Source organism: Phacochoerus africanus, chromosome 13 (genome assembly GCF_016906955.1).
Source record: "Phacochoerus africanus isolate WHEZ1 chromosome 13, ROS_Pafr_v1, whole genome shotgun sequence".
NCBI lineage: Eukaryota > Metazoa > Chordata > Mammalia > Artiodactyla > Suidae > Phacochoerus > Phacochoerus africanus.
This window is the reverse complement of record NC_062556.1, coordinates 64,803,025-64,828,431: the sequence shown is the minus strand read 5'-3', so window position 1 is coordinate 64,828,431 and position 25,407 is coordinate 64,803,025. Positions and strand designations below refer to the sequence as shown.

The 25,407-nt window shown below is 44.6% G+C and overlaps 1 protein-coding gene across 1 annotated transcript in view; it reads left to right on the top strand.

Annotated features, from left to right (window-relative positions):
* Window positions 1–10,509: 10,509 nt before the first annotated feature.
* DZIP1 (DAZ interacting zinc finger protein 1) overlaps window positions 10,510–25,407 on the top strand; it is a 55,502-nt gene continuing 40,604 nt past the window's right edge. Inside the window, 8 exon segments of the mRNA XM_047756102.1 lie at window positions 10,510–10,784; window positions 11,462–11,559; window positions 11,914–12,127; window positions 13,073–13,272; window positions 13,274–13,282; window positions 13,395–13,943; window positions 20,446–20,530; window positions 23,276–23,400. Of these exon segments, the coding sequence (XP_047612058.1) occupies window positions 13,246–13,272; window positions 13,274–13,282; window positions 13,395–13,943; window positions 20,446–20,530; window positions 23,276–23,400 (795 nt within the window). The 5' untranslated portion in view covers window positions 10,510–10,784; window positions 11,462–11,559; window positions 11,914–12,127; window positions 13,073–13,245.

Here is a 25,407-nt window from a genome sequence, read left to right as displayed (position 1 = left end):
TTTATTTGTTCTTTTGCCTTGTGTCAGAGTTCTCCTTTGAGAACTCTGAAATGTGTATATAATTGCATACTGTTTGCCTGTCTTTCACACCAATTCTTTTTCTGCCAATCTTTATTTTAATAAACTTTTAGAATGAGGGTCAGTCATTTCTAAACATTCAATGCCATAAGATAATTGAGCAAAACTTATTTAAGAATAAAGGCCATAGAGCAGCACTTTGGGATAGGCAAAACACTAGAAGTTTGGGATAGGCAAAACACTAAGATGTTGTTCCATGAGTCAGTCTCTCTTTTTTTTTTTTTTGGTCTTTTTAGGGCCTCACCCATGGTGCGTGGAAGTTCCCAGGCGAGGGGTAGAATCAGGATTACAGCTGCTGGCCTACACCACTGCCACAGCAACACAGAATCCGTGCCACGCCTGGCACCTACACCACAGCTCACCACAATGCCAGATCCTTAACCCACTGAGCGAGGCCAGGGATCCAACCTGCGTTCTCATGGATACTAGTCAGGTTTGTAAACCACAGAGCCACAATGGGAACTCCCCATGAGTCATTCTTGAAGAAGTTTTTTTCTGGACTCATAGATCATTATATTTGCTTCCAAGAAAAATAGTCTCATGGGGCTGCACTTTTCCCACCCCGCTTTGTCACAATCCTAAATCTGTGGTCCTCCCACAGATCTAAGTGGATTCATCACTGTCATGGTCCCTATTTTGATAGCTAGCTAATATAATAATAAAAATTCTATTTCAAAAGAATTGTTTTTACACAGATTTGTTTTTCCTAACCTTTGACATAATTTTAGATTCAAATGTTACAAGGCTGTTCTCCCTTTCCTCCTTAGCTTCTAGAGTTATTTTGAATTCATTTAATGAGATGAGACTGGGAACTGCAGCATCCATCTTCCGCCACAAGGAGGTAGGACACATCCAGGACTGAGCTGGAAGACACTTGGGTGCCTGATAACTACGTGAAGCTGCCATGCAGACCCACACTGCCTCTCTCTGGACTTCCTTTAAATGAGACAAATGAATTTCTAGCCTTTTTGTTTTTTAAGTTACAAAGCTAGTACCAAACATCCTCATAGACGCTTCATCCAGAGTCCCCAGTTTGCTGTATTTATTTGTGTTCTCATTCCCCCATTCTCTGTCTGTCTCTCCTAATCTATTTGGAAGTTGCAGGCATGAGGCTCTGCATCCCTAAATACTTCAGGGTGTATTTCCTAAAAACAAAAGCATTCTTTTATATAATACAGATATCAAAATTTGGAAAATAATATTGATGCAATACTCAATATTTTTTTGCATAAGATTTTATTAAAATCTTGCCATTTGACCTAATCATGTCCTTAATAGAAAAGGAGAATCCTAGATCATGAATTGTGTTCAGTTGTCATGTCTAAGTTCCCTTAACTTGGAACAATACTTCATCTTTCCTTGTCCCTTTCTCTCTTTTCTTTCTTTTTCTTTCTTTCTTTCTCTTTTTCTTTCTTTCTTTTTCTTCCTTCCTTCCTTTCTTTTTCTTTCTTTCTTTCTTTCTTTTTCTTCCTTCCTTCCTTTCCTTTCCTTCTTTCTTTCTTTTCTTTCTTCCTTTCTGCCTTCCTTCCTTGCTCCCTTCCTCCCTCCCTTCCTTCCTTCCCCCTGGAAGCAAGCATACAACTCATGTAAAACATAAACAATAGACCTTTCTATCATAAATATATTCCGGGATTATTGCTTACTTCAGCATAATCTGGTGAAAGCCATGGATACAATTTCTGCATGACAGCCACTCTGGCATTATCAGACTGCATATTGGTTCCTGAGACCCATTTTGCCCATTTGGAATAAAGACTTGAGAAAGAAAGAATTTTTTTTTTTTTTTGGTCTGGGATTGAACCCACACCACAGCAGCAGCCTGAGCCACAGCAGTGACAACCCTGGATCCTTAACCTGCTATGCCACCCAGGAACTACGAGAAAGAGGCTTTTAAAGGGATCAGGGCCAAGGATGAGAACCAGTTCTTGAATCCTGCCTCCCCTTACCGTCCCAAGTGAAGATACAATTAGAAGGCAGGAGAAAATAGAGAGGGAAAAACTGAGCGAGCGAGGGCAGGTGTTACTTCAAAGTTGGAGAAATCATATGAAAGTGTCTGTTTTTCTACCCCTTTCTAAGCAACAATGACTGTCCTGTCTTACGGAGCTAGTTAGGATCCTAGAGTCTGAAGGAAGGAAGGTAAGATCCCAGAATCGGGATGGAGAAACTGTAGGTGATGGGGGAAGAAACTTCCTGACCAAGGGAAGTTATTCAGAGAGATTTAAAGCTACTATCTCTTGTTCTGCCTTGCACGCATCTTCAAATCTTGAGTCTTCAGTTTATGGAGAGAGAACTTTTTGAAGAAAGCACCAAGATACCTTTCCTAAAGCCCCGATCACAGAGGAGGTGATAAAGGGGGAGAGTTGATGCTGTTCATACTAGGTGTCTGTTGCTCTTCTGTTTGGAGTATCTTCCTTTTGGGACTGGCACTCCCCACTGCTGGCAGTTTTGCTGGGCACTATACTACCAATGGGTCTCTCCATCTCAGCTCCTTTTGCTGCCACTACAGTGGGGGCCCATCAAAAACGTAAGCCAAGCCAATTGGCCCATCATATTCTCTCTTACAGGAACTTGAATCTTGAGCAGAATTACAAAGGGCTGAAGGTAGAGGAGGCTGAATTTTTTTCTGTGGCAGTGAGATTGCCTTGAGTTACATGGACTCTGGAGCTTATCTGGTTACTGTCTGATTGTCCACTTTCCGCCTTTGATATTGTGAGCTATCCAATATCCTGCCAATAACCCCACTCCTTTCAGTCAACAGAATTGTTTTCTGTTGCTGACAAGCAGAGAATTTTAACTAACATGGAAATTGGTACCTGAGAAAAGATGCTCTTGGGGGAATGTGGGATGTTTGGAATTACTTATTTTGCTAATATGAAGTAAAAGAATCTGAAATTCCCATTAACATTCACTGGAACAATTTGTCCACTAAGGTTGGGACTAAGCAGTTGCTGCAACTGATCAATTTAAAGGGATGAAGAATGCTGGGCAGGGCGTTTCCTGGTGACCTAGTGGTTAAGGATTAGGCACTGTCACTGCTGTGGCTCAGGTTCTATCCCTACCCTGGCATGCCAAGGGCTTGGCCAGAAAAAATGCTGGACAATTAGGCATGATGATAATTTTTTCATCTTATGTATAACTTAAAGAACAAATCTCAAAATTTCAAAATTTCACCTTGGCGATATTCCAGTTCTTTCTGCGACTTATATTAAAAAATCAATTTTCATCTAAAGCTGTAAGACTGAGGATATACAAAATCAAACCGAGAATGGGTTTACAGTAGTTCTCAATCTTTTCTTATGAGGGTTGGAGAACTGATCAGAAGACAGTAGATCCTGACAAGCAGAAAAGGTAACATTTAAGAGGATTTGTAAGACTGAATGCAGTGGTTCTCAAAGTCAGGTACCCAGACCAGTGGCACCTACTGGGAGCTTGTCAGAAATGCAAATTTTCTAACTCCAGCCTAGGAACAGGCATGGCTCTGTGCAGACTAAAAAGTCTACCAGCTGACTCTGATAAAGTTTGAGAGCAATTGAGGTAAAGGACCTAAAGTCTTCATCCTGAAATAACTCCTCACTCTGCTTTCTTTGGCTAAGGAGGCTTTGCCACCTTGCAAGTGAGAACTAATTATTTCCCTCTCAGGAGCCAAGTCACCCTGTTGCTATGGCAACCAGAACATAAATTTAGCATGGCCTGGAGGGTAGGAAGCTTGAGTGAGACAATCCTGAACATTGGTAGGGAAGAGTTGGAAATCTAGACATTGTAGGAATTTGCTAATTTATATTACCTCCAAAATGGGGAGAATGCTCGTAGGACTAGATTTGAGGCTGCTAGATCAAGGAGTGTGGTCTGTATTTTGAATCAGATTTGGGCCCTTCTCAGAGATTTTCTGTTCAGGGTGTGACACGTTGGGGGAAAGACTTCCATGTAAACGTGAACTGAATTTTGTCCCACAATCAATTACATCTTCAAAGTCAAAAATCCCTTAACAAGTGAAGCAATGCATTCGAAGACTTCAGGAAGAGGAAATAAAGGATTGGATAATTTATGCTCATCTAGTCTAAGTGAAGTGGGAGATAGATAGGCCCCAGGCTGAGCAGCTGCAACTGGTTTACAAGTGAGATGACAGGCCAGAGATAACCTGGAAAACTACCCCCACCCACATAAGCAACCTAAGCACTCCTATTTATTATTAAAATGAAATTTTACATCAAAGTGTGATAAGGAGGTGCCTATGATTCCAGTGGTGGAATGGCTGGAAGAAGGACCTTGATCTTGTCTTTGTGTGTGTGTGTGTTTTTGCCTTTTGTAGGGCCACTCCTGCGGCATATGGAGGTTCCCTGGCTAGGGGTCTAATCAGAGCTGTAGCAGCCAGCCTACACCAGAGCCACAGCAACTCGGGATCTGAGCCATGTCTGCAACCTATACCACAGCTCATGGCAACACCGGATCCTTAACCCACTGAGCAAGGCCAGGGGTCGAACTTGCAACCTCATGGTTCCTAGTCGGATTCATCAACCACTGTGCCACAACGGGAACTCTGATCTTGTCTACTTTGAAGAAAGAATTCAGCAAAGAAGCTAAGACTGTGAAATAGAGACAGCATTTATTAGAAGCAAAGTACACGGGGAACTCCAACTCACTTGGAGTGTGTCGAATTGGAAGAAACCAATTTGCTTCTAGAATACGTGCTGAAAAGGAGTCTGGGAAGCATGGATTTTAGCTTTCTTGCCTCTGCTGAGCAGGAAGACATAGTAAAGGGTAATGAAGTAATTCCATATCCATCTCCTAAAGAAAGTGACTGCTCTTTACAAAAAGCCCTCTCTAGAACAGAAACCCAGGGTGCAAGGGCTGACACTGAAATGGACTCACAGATCTAGGGGGTGGGGGGGAGCCCAAGGTGCCTGTGCCCATGTCGAAGCTGTTAACCACCAGAGGTAAACCCAGCTTGGTAATCCTACTATGGTCATGGCAATCAGATTCTGATGAAAATAGCCTGACTCTCCCTCATGAATATCTGTGCTACATTAATCAGGGCTCCAAAGTACATATTTCATCAAACCACAAATTCTCATCTGACTTGTAGGACCCTCCTACCCCACTACAAATGCCAAGACTGAGCCACCTTTTGTGAGACTTAGGTTTGGGGTTTGTGTTTGACTGTGCCTGCAGCAGGTGGAAGTTCCTGGGCCAGGGATCAAACCCACATCACAGCAGTGACCTGAGCCACTGCGGTGACACCACCAGATACTTAACTCACTGCACCACAAGAGAACTCTGGGGTTTTTTTGTTTGTTTGTTTTTTAACCTATCTACCAGACCCTTCTCAGTTCAAGGCAATACATAAATAGTTCAATTGAAGGGTAAGTTGAGACTGTCACCAAGCAACTTCCTATGCTTAAGCCATCAGGGAACAATTAAAGAAAGGGAGGTTATGGTATGGTTGCTGTGGTAGCTTCAAAACATGGCCTTGAAATCTCTGATGCCTCCTTCATTCAAAAGGCAAAACTGATTCCCCTCTCCTTGTGTGTGTGTCAAACTCACTTCTAATAAGCACATTTCCCTCTAAGCCCTATTTTCACCGCATCTCATACATTTTAATAAGTTGTATTTTTATTTAGTTCAAAGTACTTCAAAATTTCTCTTGTGATTTCTTCTCTGACTTATGTTTTATATATAGAAGTATGGTGTTTAATCTCCAAATATCTGGGGATTTTCCAGCTCTCTTTCTGCTACTGACTTCTGGTTTAATTCTGTTGTGGTCTTGAGGCAGAATAATAACTCAGGTGGTCAGTGTAGGAGCATGGGTTTCGAAGCATTCTTTAATATGGCTGTTGATTAACATTTATGGTTTAAGGGTTCCAGAGAGTAATAACCCCACAGGCCTTGTTTACTATAGGAAGTGTACCTATGCGACATGGAAATTAATCTCTAACCCACTCCTCAACTGATAAAAAAGGAATGAGAGGAATGGTGACTCAGCCTAAGGGAAGAGAAGGGCAAAGAAACCCTAAAACTTAAGGGACATTTCCACCCCTAAAACCCCTATTAGACAAGGACTGATACAGGTAACTGGACAAGGCCAATGGGAGAAAAACCACACCTTTCTGGACCTCACGTTGGTACCCCCCCCCATCTTTAAGGGATAAAAACCCCTACAGGACAATAGAGAGAGGGGGCTCTTCTCCCCCCTCCCAGCAGCCCTGGGAGCTATTTGCTTTCCTGTAATAAAGACTTTGCTTGCTCGCTGCCTGTGTGTTCGTGAAGTTCATTTTTGGGCTGCGTGAACAAGACCCCAGATGCTGGTAACATCTTTCCAGCATCAGTCTGAGAACATAGCTGTATGATTTCTATTCTTTCACATTTGTTTAGTTGTGCTGGGCCCAGAACATGGTCTGTCTTTCCGAATGTTCCATGAAAGTTTGAGCAGAATGCATATTTTCTTGTTGTTGGATGGAGTATAAATGCCACTTAGATCAGGTTGACTGCTAGTGCTTTTCAGGTCAATGTTGTCCTGATCTATTAACTGTTAAAAGGGGAATGTTGGAGTCCCAAGCGTAACTGTGAATTTGTCTATTTCTCTCGGCAGTTCTGTCTGTTTTGCCTCATCTATTTTCATGCTCTGTTCTTACGTACATGCATGTTAAGGATAATGTCTTCTTGGAACACTGATCTCTTCATCATTACAGTTTTCCTGTTACTCCCTTATTCTCTTCCTAGTTCTGAGGTCTTCTTTGCCTGAAACGAATACAGCTGCTCCAGCTTTCTTACCATTAGTGATAGATTTTTTTCCCTCCCTTGACCTTCAAACTAAGTCTCTATATTTGAAGTGAGTTTCTTATAGGTAACACTCCGTTGAGTTGTTGTTTTGTTTTGTTTTCTGTCTTTTTAGAGCCAAACCTGTGAGATATGGAGGTTCCCAGGCTAGTGTCAAATCTGAGCTGTAGCTGTTGGCCTACATACACCACAGCCACAGCAACGCCAGATCCCAGCTTCATCTGTGACCTACACCACAGCTCCTAGCACTGCTGGATCCTTAACCTGCTGAGCAAGACCAGGGATGGAACCTGCATCCTCATGGATGCTAGTCAGATTTGTTTCCCCTGAGCCACAACAGGAACTCCTCTGTTTTTATTTATTTTATTTATTTATTTATTTTTGTCTTTTTGCTATTTCTTAGGCCGCTCCCACAGCATATGGAGATTCCCAGGCTAGGGGTCTAATCGGAGCCATAGCCACCGGCCTACGCCAGAACCACAGCAATGCGGGATCCGAGCTGAGTCTGCAATCCACACCACAGCTCACGGCAACGCCGGATCGTTAACCCACTGAGCAAGGCCAGGGACCGAACCTGCAACCTCATGGTTCCCAGTCGGATTTGTTAACCACTGCGCCACAATGGGAACTCCTGTTTTTATTTTTTTTTAAATTCACTCTGACAATCTCTATCTTTTAATTGGTTTATTTAGATCATTCTTATTTGAAATGATTACAGATATAATTGGGTTAATAAGGAGTTCCCTTCCTGGTGCAGTGGATATGAATCTGACTAGACTCCATGAGGATGCAGGTTCGATCCCTGGATTTGCACAGTGGGTCAGGGATCTGGTGTTGCTGTGAGCTGTGGTATAGATCACAGACACAGCTCAGATCCCACCGTTGCTGTGGCTGTGGTATAGGCCTGCAGATGTAGCTCCAATTCGACCCCTCACCTTGAAACTTCCATATGCTGCAGGTGTGGCCCTAAAAAGCAAAAAAAAAAAAAAAAAGGCTAATATCATCCATATTTATAACTGTTTTCCATTCTTTCCTGCCTGTTTTTTCTTTTCATCCCATTTTCCTGCCTTTTCTGGTTTGAATGGAGCAGTTTATGCCATTCCATTTATCTCTTCTCTTAGCATATTAATCATACTCTTTTTAATTTTTTAATGGTTGCCTGAGCGTTTGCAATACACAACTGCCTGCCAGCAGCATCACATTTTAAGTTACTCAAAGGAAGCTGAGGCTGCAAAGCTAGGTTTGAATTTAGAATTCTTGGGCTCTCAGCCAAGCTCCCAGGCAGCAGCTCTTCTCTTCCTACCCTGGCACCATCCTGATCAGAAGGGGCCTTGTGTACCTACAGGTTATCCTTCCCAACCCACATATCTGCACTATTTAGTACCTCTGAATGGCCTGTGGCCACCCGGTGTGCCTAACCACAAGCAATACAGTCCACCTTGAAAATGAACTTGGGGAAGCAGCCCATACAAGGCTCTGGAAGTTGACATGGACTGTTTATGCAGGAAGTTTTGAGATTCTATGTAATATCGTCTAGAACAGGAGAGCACAGGCTATAGGAAGACCTAGTCCAAAAGCTTCTTGAATTTTCTAAAGGGCCACGCCAGGGTGAAAGCCCTCTCTCATTTGTGTAAGGACCCAGATACTCATCTGATTTGTCCTTATACCGTTTGTGTTGCTACTCAACTTTTCAAAATATTTCTATTTTCCTTATTTGGGGATCATTTCTGTCTTCAAAAATTTCATACTTATTTGAACACTTACATAAGGTTCTCAGTCTGATGGAGGAGAGAGATAATTTTTAAAAATTTAGTAATTTAATAAGTTCCCTTGTGGCTCAGTGGGTTAAGAACTTAACTAGTATCCATGAGGATGCGGGTTCAACCCCTGGCCTCACTCAGTGGCTTAAGGATTTGGTGTTGTGCAAGTTGCAGCATAGGTGGAAGAGCCAGCTCAGATTCTATGCTTCTGTGGCTGTGGCTTAGGCCAGCAGCTGTGGCTCTGATTCAACCCCTGGCCTGGGGACTTCCATATGCTGCAGGTGTGGCCCTAAAAAGAAAAAAAAATTATTTAATTATCACAGCAACTCCCAGCTCAGCTATTACAATTGGTTTAAGGCTTAAAAGGATCAAGAATATATGACTGCTGCAATGCCATGCCAAATTCAACTGGTTCATTTTATTTCTTCCAATTCTGCATATGTGGGGTAACATACTGAGAGTGGGGAATGGGAAATACCCATAATTCAAACAGTATATTATCAAATTATATTAATTAAGCATCCTTGGCATTCCCGTCGTGGCTCAGTGGTTAATGAACCCAACTGGCATTCATGGGGATGCAGGTTCGATCCCTGGCCTTGCTCACTGGGTTGAGGATCTGGCATTGCTGTGAGCTATGGTTTAGGTTGCAGACATGGCTCGGATCCCGAGTTGCTGTGGCAAGGCCAGCAACTGTGGCTCCGATTTAACCCCTAGCCTGGGAACCTCTGTATGCCTCGGGTGCGGCCCTAAAAAGACATACACACACACACACACACACACACACACAATTTAAGTAATCCCTGCAAGTGTGCAACATACACATACAAACACACACAGCTAGAGCATAGATTTTGCAAAGTGGCCTTATCTCCCTCACAATGCCTGAAAATTTTACCTAGATATCCTTACCTATACTACTTTACTACTTTAGAGCATTTTTGTGGTATCTTGGATTCTCTTTCAAATTGAAGCATTAAAATTAGACAAATAAAAAAATCCCACCAAAGTTATCCTAGGTCGTATGATTTTAAGTGAAAACTAAAGTAAATAATTCAACATACTTACTGAGGTATGACTATGTTTGAAGCCCTGCGCTAAATAAAGTATTGTTAAATTCGGTCAAGAAGAAACACAGGGGAAGGCATTTTACACTAATAAATTTTGTTTGTCATCCAACAAAAATTCTATAGACAGCAGACACTAAGACTTTGCAGAAGTTGCCCTCAAATTTCTCAGTCTGGGTCAACCTCATGGTTGCTAAGTATGTGCATAGTTTCTGGATCACTCATTATCTAAAACTACGAAATTGTGCCTCATTGTTAGACCACAGGTTCCAATTTTAGGTTTAAAAACAGTCGCCTTTCTCTTGACCCAGGACATCTCCCGTCCCCAACCGCCAAACTTTCCACCAACAGAGATCCAAGCCTTTGGTCCTAAACCCGGCGTTACCAAAAGCAAAGCGGAAACCTAGGTGGATTTAAATCCTGTGTGCTTCGGCATATGGTCTTCAAGCCTGTTTTCCCCTTCAATCAAGTGCAAGGCTGCGTTAGATAGCGTCTTCAAGGTTTCTGGCATCTGCAGACTTGTGCGATTAAAATGCATCTCCTCTTAGGAGGAATTCACATAAAGCCCCTGCTTCTATGGGAAATTAGCTAGTTGAGGGCTAGGCCAACCGCAGGGATGGAGTGAATTTGGTTTCTTTTTGAAAAGCCTTCCCGGGGTGAGCATTCCACGCCAGCAACAGAGCGCGCCCCCGGCACCACGTGTCTGCACCAACAGCGGGATTGGTGGAGCGCATTTCTGCGCTGCGGTCTAGACGTGCAGTCCCGCCCAGCTTGCCAGAGGAGTCGGGACGCGGAGAGAAGAGGCCGCGTCGAGATCGCGTAGGGGAGGGGGCGGGAGGGGGGTGGGGGATCCCGAGGCACCGGCGGCGGTGAATCTGCGAGGGCCTGGAGCGGCGTCAGGCGGCTCTCCACGCCACAACTTGCCCACAACAGACAAGCCTCGTCCTGCGCCCTGGAAGAAGGAGCCGGCCTGCCGCTTCCCGCTCGGCTGCTCCTCGGCCTCCACGGGCTCCTCCGCTCCAGCAGCGCCCCTGGGATCTGCGTCCCCAGCCTCGCCCCCGTCCGCTTGCAGCGCCCGGCGCCCGCCCAGGAGCGCGCAGCTCGGGTGAGCCGCGGCTCAGGATGCGCCAGGCGCCCAGGGGAACCCGGGTATCTCGGTGCCCGCGAACCCGGGCCCTCCTCCCGTTTTCCCCGCGTCGAGCCAAGGCGCTGCAGACCCCGCTGGCCTGGCTGCCGCAGTCCCCACTCCCCGTTTGTCTTGCCTTTTAAGGGCCAGCGCCGAGGCCCCACTGGAGCCCGGGTTCCTCGTTCTTTGTCTTGGCGGGTCGGTCCCGCGGTGCGCCCGGGGAGGGAGGCGCAGCGGCCGGCTGGCGGCCTTGCGGAGGGATGGGTGGCGGAGGAAACGGGAAAACGTGCCCCCTGCTTTCCTGTTCCCGCCATCTTGCGACAGAGATCCAGCTGAGGGGCCAGGGTGGCCAAGAGCGCGGCGCTCGGGGCCAGGGCGGTGGCGGAGAACCGAGATGGGCGCCTCCCGCCCTGCGCGCCTCCTTCGCCTCCGAATACAATGTGGGTGCGCAGACAGCCCCCCCGCCCCTTCAGTTCCAAGGGCAGGGACCCAGATCCCGCGTGAATTTCCCTAACAGGCCAGAGGCACAGAAAATATGAGGGACGGGGTCTGAGAGCTTGATGTTGACTTAACTAAGCTAATTCATTCGGATCGTTCTTTATCCATGTGTCCTTTTGGTAAATTCTTAACGCCTCTCTGTGCCTGACCTATGCTAGGTGCTGGGAATATAACGGTGAGCAAGAGAGATCACGGCCCTTGTTCCCGCTGATCCTGCAGCCCAGTGGATGGAGTCCACAGTACATAGACCTGCCAGGTCGGTATCCTTGATGCCCCTTAAACAGACAGGGAAACTGAGTCCCAGGGCTGATGTAACTTATGCTAGGTCAGGCTGCAAGTATATGGAAGAATCAGACTTTTGAAGCTAGATCTCTAAGACTTTTATGCTGGCTGCAGTGAATCCGTAATGGCTCTTTTCCCCCAAAAAATTCCATTGAAAATTATTTGGATGTGCAGCTTCTTACAAAGTGTATGATTAGCTTCTGAATGCTTTCATAGAGCTTATTTCTAGTTCTCAGTATCTAGAAAGGGCTAGAAATATTTGATATTATAATTTTGCTTCCAGTTACTCTGAATTGTATTTTCCTTTTTTCTGTCCTTTGGCTGTTAGGAAAGACAAACATTTTCCTGATGGTTGGTCCAAGAAGGGGCTCCTCGGTGGACTGAGGAATGTCTGGCTTTTCCTCAGTTCATCCATCTCTGTGATAGCCACAGGCAGCTCCCAGAAGACCTCGAGAATGAGAGGCCCGAGGTCCCCAAGTTGCTGCTAGAAACATTTTAGCCTCTCCTGAACACAGAATGCAGCTGCCACATAAGTTTGTAAGGTAAATACCAGGGCCCTGCAAAACTTGGTGGTAAAGCTGATATATAATTGCTTTTATCTTCACATTTTGAAAATGTATCCTCCTGGACAGAGAGGTAAAATAGCACATATTTGGGGAAGTTCTTTGGTTTGTACTTCTATCAGAATGTGTTATTTAGGTGGCCAACCCAGAGAGGAAGAAAGACTCCATTGCTTGTTTGTTTTAAGGGCTACACCTGCACCATGTGGAAGTTCCCAGGCGAGGCCTAGAATCTGAGCTCCCAGCCTACCCCACAGCCACAGCCATGCCTGTCTGAGCTGTGTCTGTGACCTACACCGGCAATGCCAGATCCTTAACCCACCGAGTGGGGTCAGGGATCCGACCCAGCATCCTCATGGATATTAGTTGTGGGTCTGTTACCACTGAGCCAGCAAGACTCCACTGAAAAAAGTAACTTGGATGTGAGAAATTTAGGAAGTCTTCCACCGCATATAATTAACTACACTACAAATTTAATTTTTAAAACAACATTACTGAAGTGTAACATACAAAATGCGCCCTTAATTTTCAGCATACCATTCAGTGAATTTTAACAAATGTATATGCCTGGGTAATCAACAGCACAATCAAAATAGAGAATATTTTTGATTAGGCCCTAAAAGTGTTTTCCTGTCTTTTTGTAGCCAGTCCCCCGCCATCCCAAGATCACAGAGATTTGTTGCTTAAGACACTCTGAGTTATGTGTGAAAGATGAGGATGAATAGATATGTAAAATCTCAGAACCTGAGGCCAGGATCAGAGGGTAGCATCTAGAATGTGGCTTCTCATGAGATGTCCCCGCCAAAGCCAGGGAGGGTGGTGCCCAGGGGAGTCAGGCTCAGGAGGTGTAAGTGGACAGGTGTGCTCTCTGAGGTGGACGGGTGTGTCCATTCAGGATGAACCACGAATTTTTCTCCCCTCCCGCAGGGCCCTGGACGCACGCTGACCACGCGCTGGCCAGCTCGCCTTTTGCTCCGGGTCTAGGCCAAGGCGCTGCCATAGCAACGGCCTAGACGCCCGGACCTTAGGCCGCCGCCGCGAGGGGTGGGGCGGCGGCGGCCCGGGAGGCGGCCGGGTAGACGGGACCGCCCCCTCCTCGGATGCCAGCAGAGGCGGCGGATAAGCTTTCCAAGCATGGTAAGCAGCGGGAAGCAGGAGTGCCCGCCGGCGGACGCTGGGCTGGGGGCGGCGGGAGCCCTACAGGTCTCCCCAGCACCCCCACCACTCTCGGTCTGTCTCCTTCCCGCAGCCCTTTCAGAAGCACGTCTACTACCCGCTCGCCAGCGGCCTGGAGGGACCCGACGCCGCCGCGGGGGGCGCCGCGGCCATGGCCTGTCCCCCTCCCAGCGTGGCGTCGGGCCCCCTGCCCTTCTTCCAGTTCCGACCACGGCTGGAGAGCGTGGACTGGCGGCGGCTGAGCGCCATCGACGTGGACAAGGTGGCGGGCGCCGTGGACGTGCTCACGCTGCAGGAGAACATCATGAACATCACCTTCTGCAAGCTGGAGGACGAGAAGTGCCCGCACTGCCAGTCGGGGGTGGACCCGGTGCTGCTGAAGCTCATCCGCCTGGCGCAGCTCACCATTGAGTACCTGCTGCACTCGCAGGAGTTCCTCACCTCGCAGCTGCACCACCTGGAGGAGCGCCTGCGCCTGAGCCTGGCCGACGGCGAGCAGAGCAAGAGGCTCCTCAGCAAGCAGGCCGGGGAGATCAAGTTCCTCAAGGAAGAGTGTAAACGCAGGAAAAAGATGATCTCCACCCAGCAGCTGATGATTGAGGCCAAAGCCAGCTATTACCAGGTGGGAACCTGTCTTGTGATTATCCAGGAAAAGCCTCAATTCCTACTGTCTGGGATATTGAAAGTCCTTTCCTGTTTCACTGCCTTTGTTTTTTTTTTTTCTTTTTAAATCTGAACTGCAAATCAGAAGAAACAGCATATTTAAGCAAAACAGTCATTTTAACCAACAGGTGACATGGTTCATTACCTTGTGTAGACTAACACAGGATTAATAATTAAACCTCTGTTTAATTATTAATTAAACATAGGTAACGTCTGCAGTGCTTTATTGAATCGTCTAAGTGCTGGTTGTTTAAGAGGCCCTTTCCTCCTCCTCCTCATTGATGTAGTGAAAAATAAACCAGGTACCAATTGCTGGTCAGGCTGCAAACAATATGGAATGCTAAAATTTGTGGATTTTTTTCCTCATTTTTAAAATTTGGAAATATTTAAAAATTTACAGAAAAATTGCAAGAACAGTGCAAAAACTTCCTTATAATCTTCAACTAAATTCACCAGTTATTAACATTTGCCATATTGGCTTTTTTTCCTCCGTCTCTGTATACATACTATTAGTTTTGAACATCTGGCAGTGACTTGCTGACTTCTAAACATTTTAAAGTGTGTGTTTCTTGAGAACATGAATGGTTGTTAATATAACAAGAGTATTTAAAAAACTAAAAAATTTTGCCTCTTGTCCTTAATTTCCACCTGTTATGGGGTAGACGTTGAACCCAAGATAAATATGGTAATTTTTTAGTGTAGCAGAAATCAGCATGTGTATCTTTTTTTCTCAACTTGTGAAGGAAACACAAAATGTCTGATAAAGATATTGAAGTAAACAGTAAACTGACAAGATTGATTTCATACTTCCATTCCAGTCATTCTCCAGTGGATTTAGGCGATGGTGGAGCCAAAGCAAGAGTGAATGTGGAGAACTGGGTGTAGGGAACAGAAAACTGGTTAATCGTGCTTAGGGCTGACCCAATAGGAGTCTTGAGAGAAGTGTGCTAGAAATAGATGAACAGGCAGAAAAGAATGAAGTTAGAAAATCTTAATGTTTTAGCCTTGAGTACACAACCCTTAAGTATGATCATTAAATGATATTTGATGTCAGTAATCGCCTATTTGTTTCATAAGTGCTATTTTATTAGAGTTTTCTATAATAAATGTAAGCATAAAATGCTAACTTAAAACAAAAAAATAAATAACAACCGGAAGGTTATAAATCGTGTTGAGATGGCTCTTTATAAAGGTATTTATCATAAAATGGATAGAATGGATTCTGTTTAAACATTCAAAAAAGCTCATCTGGCTTTGGTCGTAGTCAGTGAAATGTTAAAACCTGTTAACATAAAAGATGTTATGTTCATAGACTTTTTTTGATTGTTTTGGTTATCTTAGAAACAGCTGCTAGGAAATAAAGGTTTTCAAATGTGAAGGGTATGTGAGGCTAAAGTGATGACTCACTTATCAAATGAGTAACACCTGCCACCTGTTGGCCACTCAGCAAACTCTCTGAATGGCAGTGGTAGATGAAACTGTCTGGTGTGCCCAGGTGTGACTTTTTCTCAGGCACACTCGTAGAATAGTAGAGATGTACTCAGCCCTTTTATTAAGTGGCTTAACAGTTGCTTCTTTATGGAATTCCTGAGCCTTTGGGATGACAACTCTAGAGTTAGACTACCTGGGTTTGAATCCCAGCTGTTCTTCTGTGTAAGTCGTTTAACTTCTAAATCTCCGTTTCCTCATCTGGAAAAGGAGAACATGAGAAGTGGCTGCCTTTTAGGGTGCTCTGAGAATCCCGTGAGATAATGCATGTATAGCATGAGGAAGACTCGGTCAATAGCATCTGACATGTGGATGCCGAGTTCTGTAGTGACTTCCTGGGAGTGAGCTGTGGCTACTTGTGAGCTCGTTGTGAATCCTCAGACCACAAGACCAAAGGTCAGAGTTCCTGGGGAGTTCCCGTCGTGGCGCAGCGGTTGACGAATCCGACTAGGAACCATGAGGTTGCGGGTTCGGTCCCTGCCCTTGCTCAGCGGGTTAACGATCCGGCGTTGCCGTGAGCTGTGGTGTAGGTTGCACCCCGCGGCTCGGATCCCCCGTTGCTGTGGCTCTGGCGTAGGCCGGTGGCTACAGCTCCGATTGGACCCCTAGCCTGGGAACCTCCATGTGCCGTGGGAGCGGCCCAAGAAATAGCAAAAAGACAAAAAAAAAAAAAAGGTCAGAGTGCTGATGCTGTAAGAGTCAGTGTTTCAGGGAGGGGGAGTCAAAGACTGTTGCTGGAGTCCTCTTCTTGGCTCAGTGGTTAACGAATCCAACTAGCAACCATGAGGTTGTGGGTTTGATCCCTGGCCTCGCTCAGTGGGTTAAGGATCTGGCATTTGCCGTGAGCTGTGGTGTAGGTCACAGACACGGCTCGGATCCTGAGTTGCTGTGGCTGTGGTGTAGGCCAGCAGCTACAGCTCTGATTAGACCCCTAGCCTGGGAACCTCCATATGCCACGGTGCAGCCCTAGAAAAGACAAAACAAAAAACACAAAACACTGTTGCTAAGAATAGTTGGCTGTAAGTTAGCTGGGTTCCATGGTGTTGTAATTTTTCTAACAGATTCACAGGCTAGGGATATTTGGCCTATAATAAAATTTATGGGCAGTCAACTGATTTTGTTTAAATAGTTATTTGACTTTAACCTGGCGTCATTAATTTTTAGAGACCTCCAACAGCTGGGGTAGTTTGATGGCCATGTGTAAAGGCCAATGTGTTACCAATGATCTGGCTATCAAATTTTATTTATTTATTTATTTCTTATTTCTTCATTTTTTTTAATTTTATGACTGCACCCAAGGCATATAGAAATTCCCATGCCAGGGACTGAATCCAAGCCATAGCTGCAACCTATGAATTGGACCTGCAGTTGCCCGCCTACACCACAGCCTTTTAACCCACTGTACCAGGCTGGGGATCGAACCTGCACCTCTGTAGCAACCCGAGCCACTGCAGTCAGATTCTTAACCCACTGAGCCACAGTGGGAACTCCCAGGTTATTTTTAAAACTTTAAAAAGTAAAAAGTGAAAAGTAAAAGTAATAATAAGACTTGGACTCCTTCTGAGAAGACCTTTCATTTTCATACCTGGAAGACTCAGATTGCTCTCCACAATCCAGCAGTGCAGACAGACTTTGGAATCTGTCAGTGAATTTCTGCGCCTTGTTCCTGTCATTGACCCCCTTCGAGTTGGAGATGAGTGTTGGGAGTAGAAAAAGTAGGCATTTTGCTGTCAGAGAAATGTGGGTCTGCCTGTGCAATTGATAAGGCTGTGACAACTCTCCTGAACTTTGATTTCTTCGTGGATAAAGTGGTTGCCATGGAAATTTAAAAAGATAAGGATTTAATAGGGCCTAGCTGTGGGTGGGCATAGTGGAAATGTTGGTTTATTTTTCCACCATTCTCTACCATTGTCTCTGAGAGGTCTCAGAAAATGTCTGGAGGAATAGAGAACCTCCATCCTCCTTCATTTTGATAAAAGAATCCTTGTGTTAATCCCATTGCACTCAGTGGTTTTCATTGTTTAATGATTTTTGGATAGAAGTTATATTAAGACATTTATGTGTTTTATGTAACATGCAACCTACATGTGTTCTACAGTTGTAAACCAAGTATACTGAACATAATTTGACCTATACTATTCTCAGAGTTGTCTTGGAAAGAGTATCAGATTCCTTTCTATGAACAGTTAATAGTACCTAATTTTTCTTAACGTGTCCCTTTTTTTCTTTCCCAAAAATGCTTTAAGGGAAATCCTTTGCAATATAAATTTATATCATTCATTTGTGTATCAAACTCATACAATTACTTTATTAATGGCGAGGTTTTTTTTTTTTTTCTTTTTATGGCTGCATGTGTGGCATATAGAAGTTCCTAGGCCAGGGCTGGATTCAGAGCTGCAGCTGCAGTCTACACCACAACCCCAGCAACATCGGATCCAAGCTGAATTTGTGACCTACACTGCAGCTTGTGGCAATGCCAGATCCTTAACCCACTGAGCCAGGCCAGGGATGGAACCTGAATCTTCACAGAGACAATGTGGGGTCCTTAACCTTCTGAGTCACAACGGGAACTCCAGTTAATGGGGAAATTTGATTCTAGGTGATGTAGAATTCTTCCCTACCTTTTTATCCTGAAAGGGAACCTTATTGTTTCTAAGGCAGAGTCTTTATACAATAAATGGGATTCCTGAACCTCCTGCTGCTTTCGTTGTATCAAATGATCTGATTTTTATTCTGTGTCTGTTTACTATAAAATCTATTATTAGAATACCTTTTACTGCTAGTGATGATAGATCAGACAGCTTTGGCTTTGGGGCCTGATATACCAAATTGTTGTAGGTATCAGTAATTCAATCATTTTTTAAAAAAATGTCCAGTCTTCCATGCTGTACGTGTGTCAGAGTTTGTTAACCTTTCTCCTTTGAGGGCTGTCTTCAAAGCATTTGGTTCTAGTGTGTGGCTATTAGGAATAATGCTGATATAAACATTCACGTGCAGGGTTTTGCGTGAACATGAGTTTTGGGGTTTTTTTTTCTTTCTTTCTTTTTAAGGCCAGAGCTGCAGCATGTGCAAGTTCCCAGGCTAGGGGTCGAACTGGAGCTGCAGGTGCCGGCCTACATCACAGCCACAGCCATAGCAGTGCGGGCCCCGAGCCACGTCTGCGACCTTCACCATGGCTCACGGCAACGCCAGATCCTTAACCCACTGAGTGAGCCTAGGGATCGAACTCGAGTCCTCACGGACACTCTGTCTGGTTCTTAACTCTGAGCCACAATGGGAACTCCTTGGGGTTTTTTTTAGAGCAGTTTTAGGTTCATAGCAAAATTTAGGGGAAGGTACAAGTTTCCATCTATTTCCCTTGCTTAGACATGTATAGCCTAAGTATTTCACTTTTGGGGGTGCTATTTGTAAATGGTATTGTATTTGAAATTTCAAATTCCACTTGCTCATTGCAGGTATATAGGAAAGCAATTGACTTTGGATGTTAACCTTGTATGTATCCTACAACTTTGCTATAGCTGGTTATTAGTTCCAGGGATTTTTCTTGTCAATTCGTTCGGACTTTTTACGTAGACAATCATGTCATGTACAAACAAAGACAATTCTGTTTGCAGGATATGACCATATTTGGATTCTGATTCAAAACAAACAAGCTGTAAAAATGTTTTCTAAGACCATGTGTGACGTATTAGGAAAAAAATTAACAAAGGGTTGGATATTTGTTGGTAACTTCATTTTCACCTTTAAAAAAGTTTTAAAATTTGTTTTAGGGCCCTATCTGCAGCATATGGAAGTTCCCAGGCTAGGGGTCAAAGCGGAGCTGCGGCTGCTGGCCTACACCACAGCCCCGGCAACGCCAGATCCGAGCCGCATCTGTAACCTACACCATAGCTCATGGCAATGCCAGATCTTTAACCCACTGAACTAGGCCAGGGATCAAACCCACATCCTCATGGATACTAGTCAGATTTGTTTCCTCTGCGCCACAATGGGAAGTCCCCATTTTTACATTTTAAAAGGTGGAATAATGATATTATAATTGTGTTAAAAGAAAGTCCTCTTGGAGATAGATTGTGAAATATTGACAAATGAAATATACAACATCGAGGATTTCCCTTAGAGTAATCTAGGGGGGAGGTTATAGAGGAAATAAGTTGAATTTTTTTGCTTAAACATTAAATGTGTTAAAGTGGAAAAGAGAAGTATTGGTAGAAATTTTTTTTTTTCAGTAAATTCGTCTTAGGAGGCCAGATATTCTAAGCATGTGCTCAGTGATTTATTAATGCTGGGCTCTGGGGATGAAGCTGTGAATAAGATAGACAAGAGTCTGTGCTCTCTGGGAGCTGAGATTCTGGAACCCAGGGGGCTTGGACAGGAGATTAGAACCGAGTGAAGTAAGTAAACCTGGAAATAGTAACTGGTGAGATGTACAGTGGTGGAAAGAAAACAGCGTGATGGGACACGGGCTGGTGGGAGGATCATCCAGAAAGATTTGTCGAGGGCGTGTTCCTCAGCCCCAGCATGGAAGATGCTCCCTAAACGACATCTTGAGTCTTGAGAAGGAGCCAGGCATGGGAAGATCCAGGAAAGATTCAGGCAGGGGACCAGCCAATGCAAAGGGTCGTAAGCTGGTCCGCTTGAGGGACAGGAAGAAGGCTAGTGTAGCTGGAGTGTCATGAGCAGGTTGATGCTGACAGGCTGGGAACCACCAGTGTAACGGGAGCAGCATCCGGGGTTCCAGAAACCGCCAGGATCTACTTTAACTGTCAAAAGATGGTTTTCCCTGCCCTGCATTTAGTGTGAGAACATGCTGGTTCTCTGTGTCTTTTTAGTTTTTAGCATCGCTTGCCAAGGTGGTATCTTATGGAGGAAAGCCCCCAAGAGGTAGTGCTTCAGGCACCCAAATTTTAGTTCAAACTGGGGGAAAGGGCACTTGTCACAGACTCTTAGATTTGTTGTGCTCTCCTTTTCAGTGCCATTTTTGTGACAAGGCCTTTATGAACCAAGCTTTCCTACAGAGTCACATTCAGCGCCGCCACCCTGAGGATTCTCATCTTGGTAAGTCTTGAGGTCAATTTCAAAGAGCCGTTTTCTTTCTGGTACCTTTTTCTTTTTTTAGTGAGACGTGGTCCAGTGCATCTCTCAGTCCTTTTAAGAGGAAGTCTCAGTGTCCTTGATCACTCTGTAAAAATCAAGCCTCTCTTATGTGCCATGCACCGCATTAGGGGTCAAGGATACAGCCGCAGGCGAACCCTGTCCAGCTCTCTTACACCCTAATTGGGAGGCTGGGGGGCTGGAGGATTCACATTTAAACACATGAATGAGTTGACTCTTCAAATCCTGACAAATGCAAGGAAGAAAGTAAAGAAGGAGAATGGGATGGAGAGAGACCCCTGGTGGTCAGCCAAGGTCTCATGATGGAGGCAATATTTGATCAAAAACCTACCTCCTGAGCAGGGATTCCCAGCCTGGGGAAAATCTGGGAAATGAGTCTCCCAGGCAAGGTGAACGCTCACCGTGAGGGGGAGGCAGGACTGCGTGTTTGGGGAACAGATAGAAGGCTGGTGGAGCAGAATGAGCAGTCATGGTGGGTTAGAAAGGGGCCAGGTCACTTAGGGTTTCAAATCCCCTAGGCAGGAATGTGGGTGTTTTAATAATTGTAATGGGAAGCTGCTGGACAATTTTTAATTGGGGGGGGCATGATATAATTTGTACTTTAAAATGACCCCTCTAGCTGAGGGTGGGAAACAGACTCGGGGGCAGTGGTGGAAGCTGCTGGACCAGAGGTACCAGGGGAGGTAGAAGAAGCGGAGATGGAAAGGATGACTTCGGGGCATGGAGATGTGACTCAACATGTGAGCAAGAGATGAAACAAAGATGATCCTGGGCTTTTGTCCTATCCAAGGGAATGGCTGAGGGAATGGCTTTGATGTTTACTGAGCTGGGGACTGGGAGGGGAGCAGATTGAGGGAGGAAGGAGAATGGAGAATGGGTGTTGGCCGTGGGTACTCTTAAGTATAGTTGCCGCGCAGGTGGGAGATGCTGGAGGTCTGGAGATCAAGGTAGAGGCCCAGGCTGGAGATAAAACCTGGGAGTGGTGAGTCGAACTGGACTGCATGAGATCCCTTAGAGAAGATGGCTCAGGGTCAGCCCCACACGAGGAGCTGAGGAGGACTAGCCCAGGAGAGTGAGAAATCACAGTGGCGAAGGCAGGAGGGAAGCTGGGGCTGTGTTGTCATGGAAACCAAGGGGCATGAGCATTTCAAGAAGGAGGCAATTATAGCTCTTGATCTAGAGGCACAGAGTAGGATGAAGACGGAGAATTGACCATTGATGTCCCAGTGGCTGTTGGTGACCTTGACACAGCAGCTTCAGTGAATTCGTAGGGACAAAAGCTGGACTGGGGTGAGCTGAGCTAAGAATCAGGCGAGGCAGTGGTCACCCAGTACATTTATTTCAGTAATGTTTGCTGGGAAGAAAAGCAGAGATGGGAGGCACTGCCTGGAGGGAAATATGAGACCAAGGGAACTTTTTTGTCTTATGTGAGGCAGCAGATACTAAGATGTGTTTGGGTGCCAGTGTAAGATAACCAGTGTATAGAGGGGAAAGGGAAGAAGCAGGCGAGGGAAGGGGCTCTGCGCCTTATCAAGGAACCAGGTTTCCCACTCATTTAAATGTCCTTGGAAGCAAAGAATGCAAGGTCTGTTTCTCCACGAGCAGATCAGAGCATTCTGCAGATTGCTGCCGTAACCCACCGGAATTCTTACCGTGATCATCAGTGTTTTCAGGATCTAGGTGTGTGCTTAGCCTGTTTCTCAGTGTGGCTTTCCTCTCCCTTTTGGGCCAGTCTATTCCCATGCCAGCCTATTTCAGATGAATGGATTTATTTAGGCAACAGCTACCCCCTTGTGTAAGCAAGATGAACAGCATAAAATCCCACTTACAAGCCATGGACCGCTGATGCTGTCAAGCAATGTATTGGAGATAGTGCGAAGATTCAGTATTTTAATTAACCTGCCATTCTTCCGTGTGAAACTGACCTTCTTTCTCTTCTGTTTCAGTATCTTGTTCTTGTATCATACTCTTTTCAGAGAGTATTTCGGACTCTGAAATGAGTATTATTTCTTCAGGTCATCTTTGAGATTCTGACTTTCTACTTTGGTTTCCATACCTTTCATGTCTACACTCACAGACACATGTACATCCATTCAGTCATGTCTACATCTGCATGTAAGTACATGTACATAAGTATTCTTCCCTTCATTTGTTGCTTCCTTTTACGACTTCTCAGTAGTAGTTGGTTTTTGCCCCGTGGACGGGTTATGGCCCGAGCTTGCGTTTGGAACGCCAGCCTTGGCGTCTTACCACTGATGAGGTGGTTCTCAGGCGAGTTCGGTGGGAGCCAGGAGGACGGTGACCGTGGCAATTTCAATCCTGTGGTACCTGCATGTGGACGCTGTCACTTCCTTTCTCTGACCGAGACAGGTGTCTCGAAGAAGAGCCCTGGGTTATTCCTTATCAGCATTTCGGCTCCCTGAATGGGCTCCCACTCTGTCTCTATAGGATAATCGACCTCACTGTGGTGGCTGAAAGAACCTGCTAAACATAATTCAGTGCCCAATAAGTCGTATAAAGGGCCGAAAATAAACAGTAGAGAATAAAAAGGTGGCTCCTGTGGCATGAAAAAAGTAATACCCCCAGTAAAAGCAGTTTCTTTTGTCTGATCTATAGGGCTGTACCCTGTAATTTTCAGACAGGCTTTCTAAGAGAGGGTATTTTAATGAGAGATTTCTGTTGCAACAGAGTATAAGAAAAGGGCGCAGACTGACAAGCTTCAGAATGAGATGGACATGTTGAAGGAGCAGCTGCAGCTTACCAAGTCTCAGCTGGAGGCTGCACAGCACGCCCACGCAGTCCAAGTCTCCAAGGTAGGTCGCTCCATCCTGCAACAACCATATGCTGGGAAGGACTGGTGTTAATTTCTTTTGAATGTTTGGTAGAATGCACCCGTGAAGCCATCGGGTCCTGAGCTTTCCTTGGTTGGCCGGTTTTTGATTACGGATTCAATCTCCGTATTTGTTATCTGTCTATTTGGATTTTCTCTTTCTTCACAGTTCAGTCTTGGGGAAGTTTTATGTCTCGAGGAATGGATCCATGTCTTCTAGATTGTCCAGTGTTTTGGCCTGCACTTGTGCACAATAGGCTATCATGCTCCTTTGAATTCCGTAGTGTCAGTTGGAGTGTCTCCTCTTTCATTTGTGATTTTATGTAGTCGAGTCCTCTTTTCTTGGTTAGACCAGCTAAAGATTTGTCAGTTTTGTTTATCTTTTCAAAAAGATCGATTCTTAGTTTTTTAAAAAATCTTTTCTTGTATTTTCCTGTCCTGTGTTTCATTCATTTCTGCGGCTAATCTTTATGATTTCCTTCCTTTGCTTGCTTGGGGCTTAGTTGGTTCTCCTTTTTTTCTGATTCTTTGAGGTGTAATGTTAACGTTGCTTATCTGAGATCTTTTTTTCTTTTTCTTTTTTGTTGTTTCTTTTTTTCTTGATGTCTGTATTTATAGCTATAAACTTTCCTCTTGGAACTGCTTTTGTGGTATCTCATAAGTTTTGGTTATGTTGTGTTTTTATTTCTATTTGTCTCAAGATATTTTTGATTCGTCTTTTGATTTTTTTTTTCTTTCTTTTTATCTTTTTAGGGCTGTACCCACGGTATATGGATGTTTCCAGGCTAAGGGTTGAATCGGAGCTACAGCTGCTGGCCTACACCACAGCCACAGCAACACAAGATCTGAGCCGTGTTTGTGAACTACACCACAGTTCGTGGCAACGCCAGATCCCCAACACACTGAGCAAGGCCTGGGATTGAACCGCATCCTCGTGGATACTAGTTAGAGTCATTTCTGCTGCACCACAACAGGAACTCCTGATTTTTTTTCTTTGATCCGTTGGTTGCTCAGGAGTGTGTTGTTTAATTTCTTTGTGAATTTTCTGTTTCCTGTTGCTACCCAGTTTTAGGACATTGTGGTTACAAAAGATATTTGATATAATGTCAGTCTTCTGGAATTTGTTAAGACTTATTTTATGACCTAACCTAAAACCTGTCCTGGAGAATGTTCTACACGTGCTTGGGAAGAATGTGTATTCTGCTGTTACTGGGTAGGGTGTTCTATATATCTCTGTTAGGTCCATTTTGTCATTAGTGTTGTTCCCATCCTGTGTTTCCTTATTGATTTTCTGTCTTGGATAATCCAGTGTTGAGGTATTAAAATCCCCCTACTCTTATTTTGTTGCTGTTTATTTTTCCTTTCAGTTCTGTTAAGATTCACTTTTTATACATAGGTGCTCCAGTGTTTGATGCAAATGTATTTATAACTGTTACATCTTCTTGATGAATTGACCCCTTTATCATTATATAATGACCTTCTTTGTCTCTTGAGAACTTTCTTTTTTAATGTAGACACTTAGAGTTATAAATTTTCCTTTGAGTACTGATTTGCTTGCTTCCCTTATTGGGTATGTTATGTTTTAAAATCAATCATCCCAAAGTATTTTTGAATCTCCTTAGTGCGTGTTTCTTTGACCCATTGGTTGTTTAAGGGTATATTGTTTAGTTTTCCTGTGTTTGTGAATTTTCCAGTTTTCCTTCTGTTAGTGCTTTCTGGCCTCACTTCTGTTGTGGTTGGAGGAGATAACTTTGTGTGATTTCAACTTTTTAAAATTGAGAATCATTTTATGGCATAACATATAGTCTATTCCGATGAATCTTCTATGTACGCTTAATAAAAATGTATGTACTGCTGTTGTTGGGTGCAGTATTCTGTGTTTGTTAGGTGGAGTTTATTTGTAGTGTTATTCAGGTCCTCAGTTAGGTAAAAAACAGCAACAACAACAACAAAATCTGAAGGTCATCAAGAAATCAAACGCTGTGTAGAC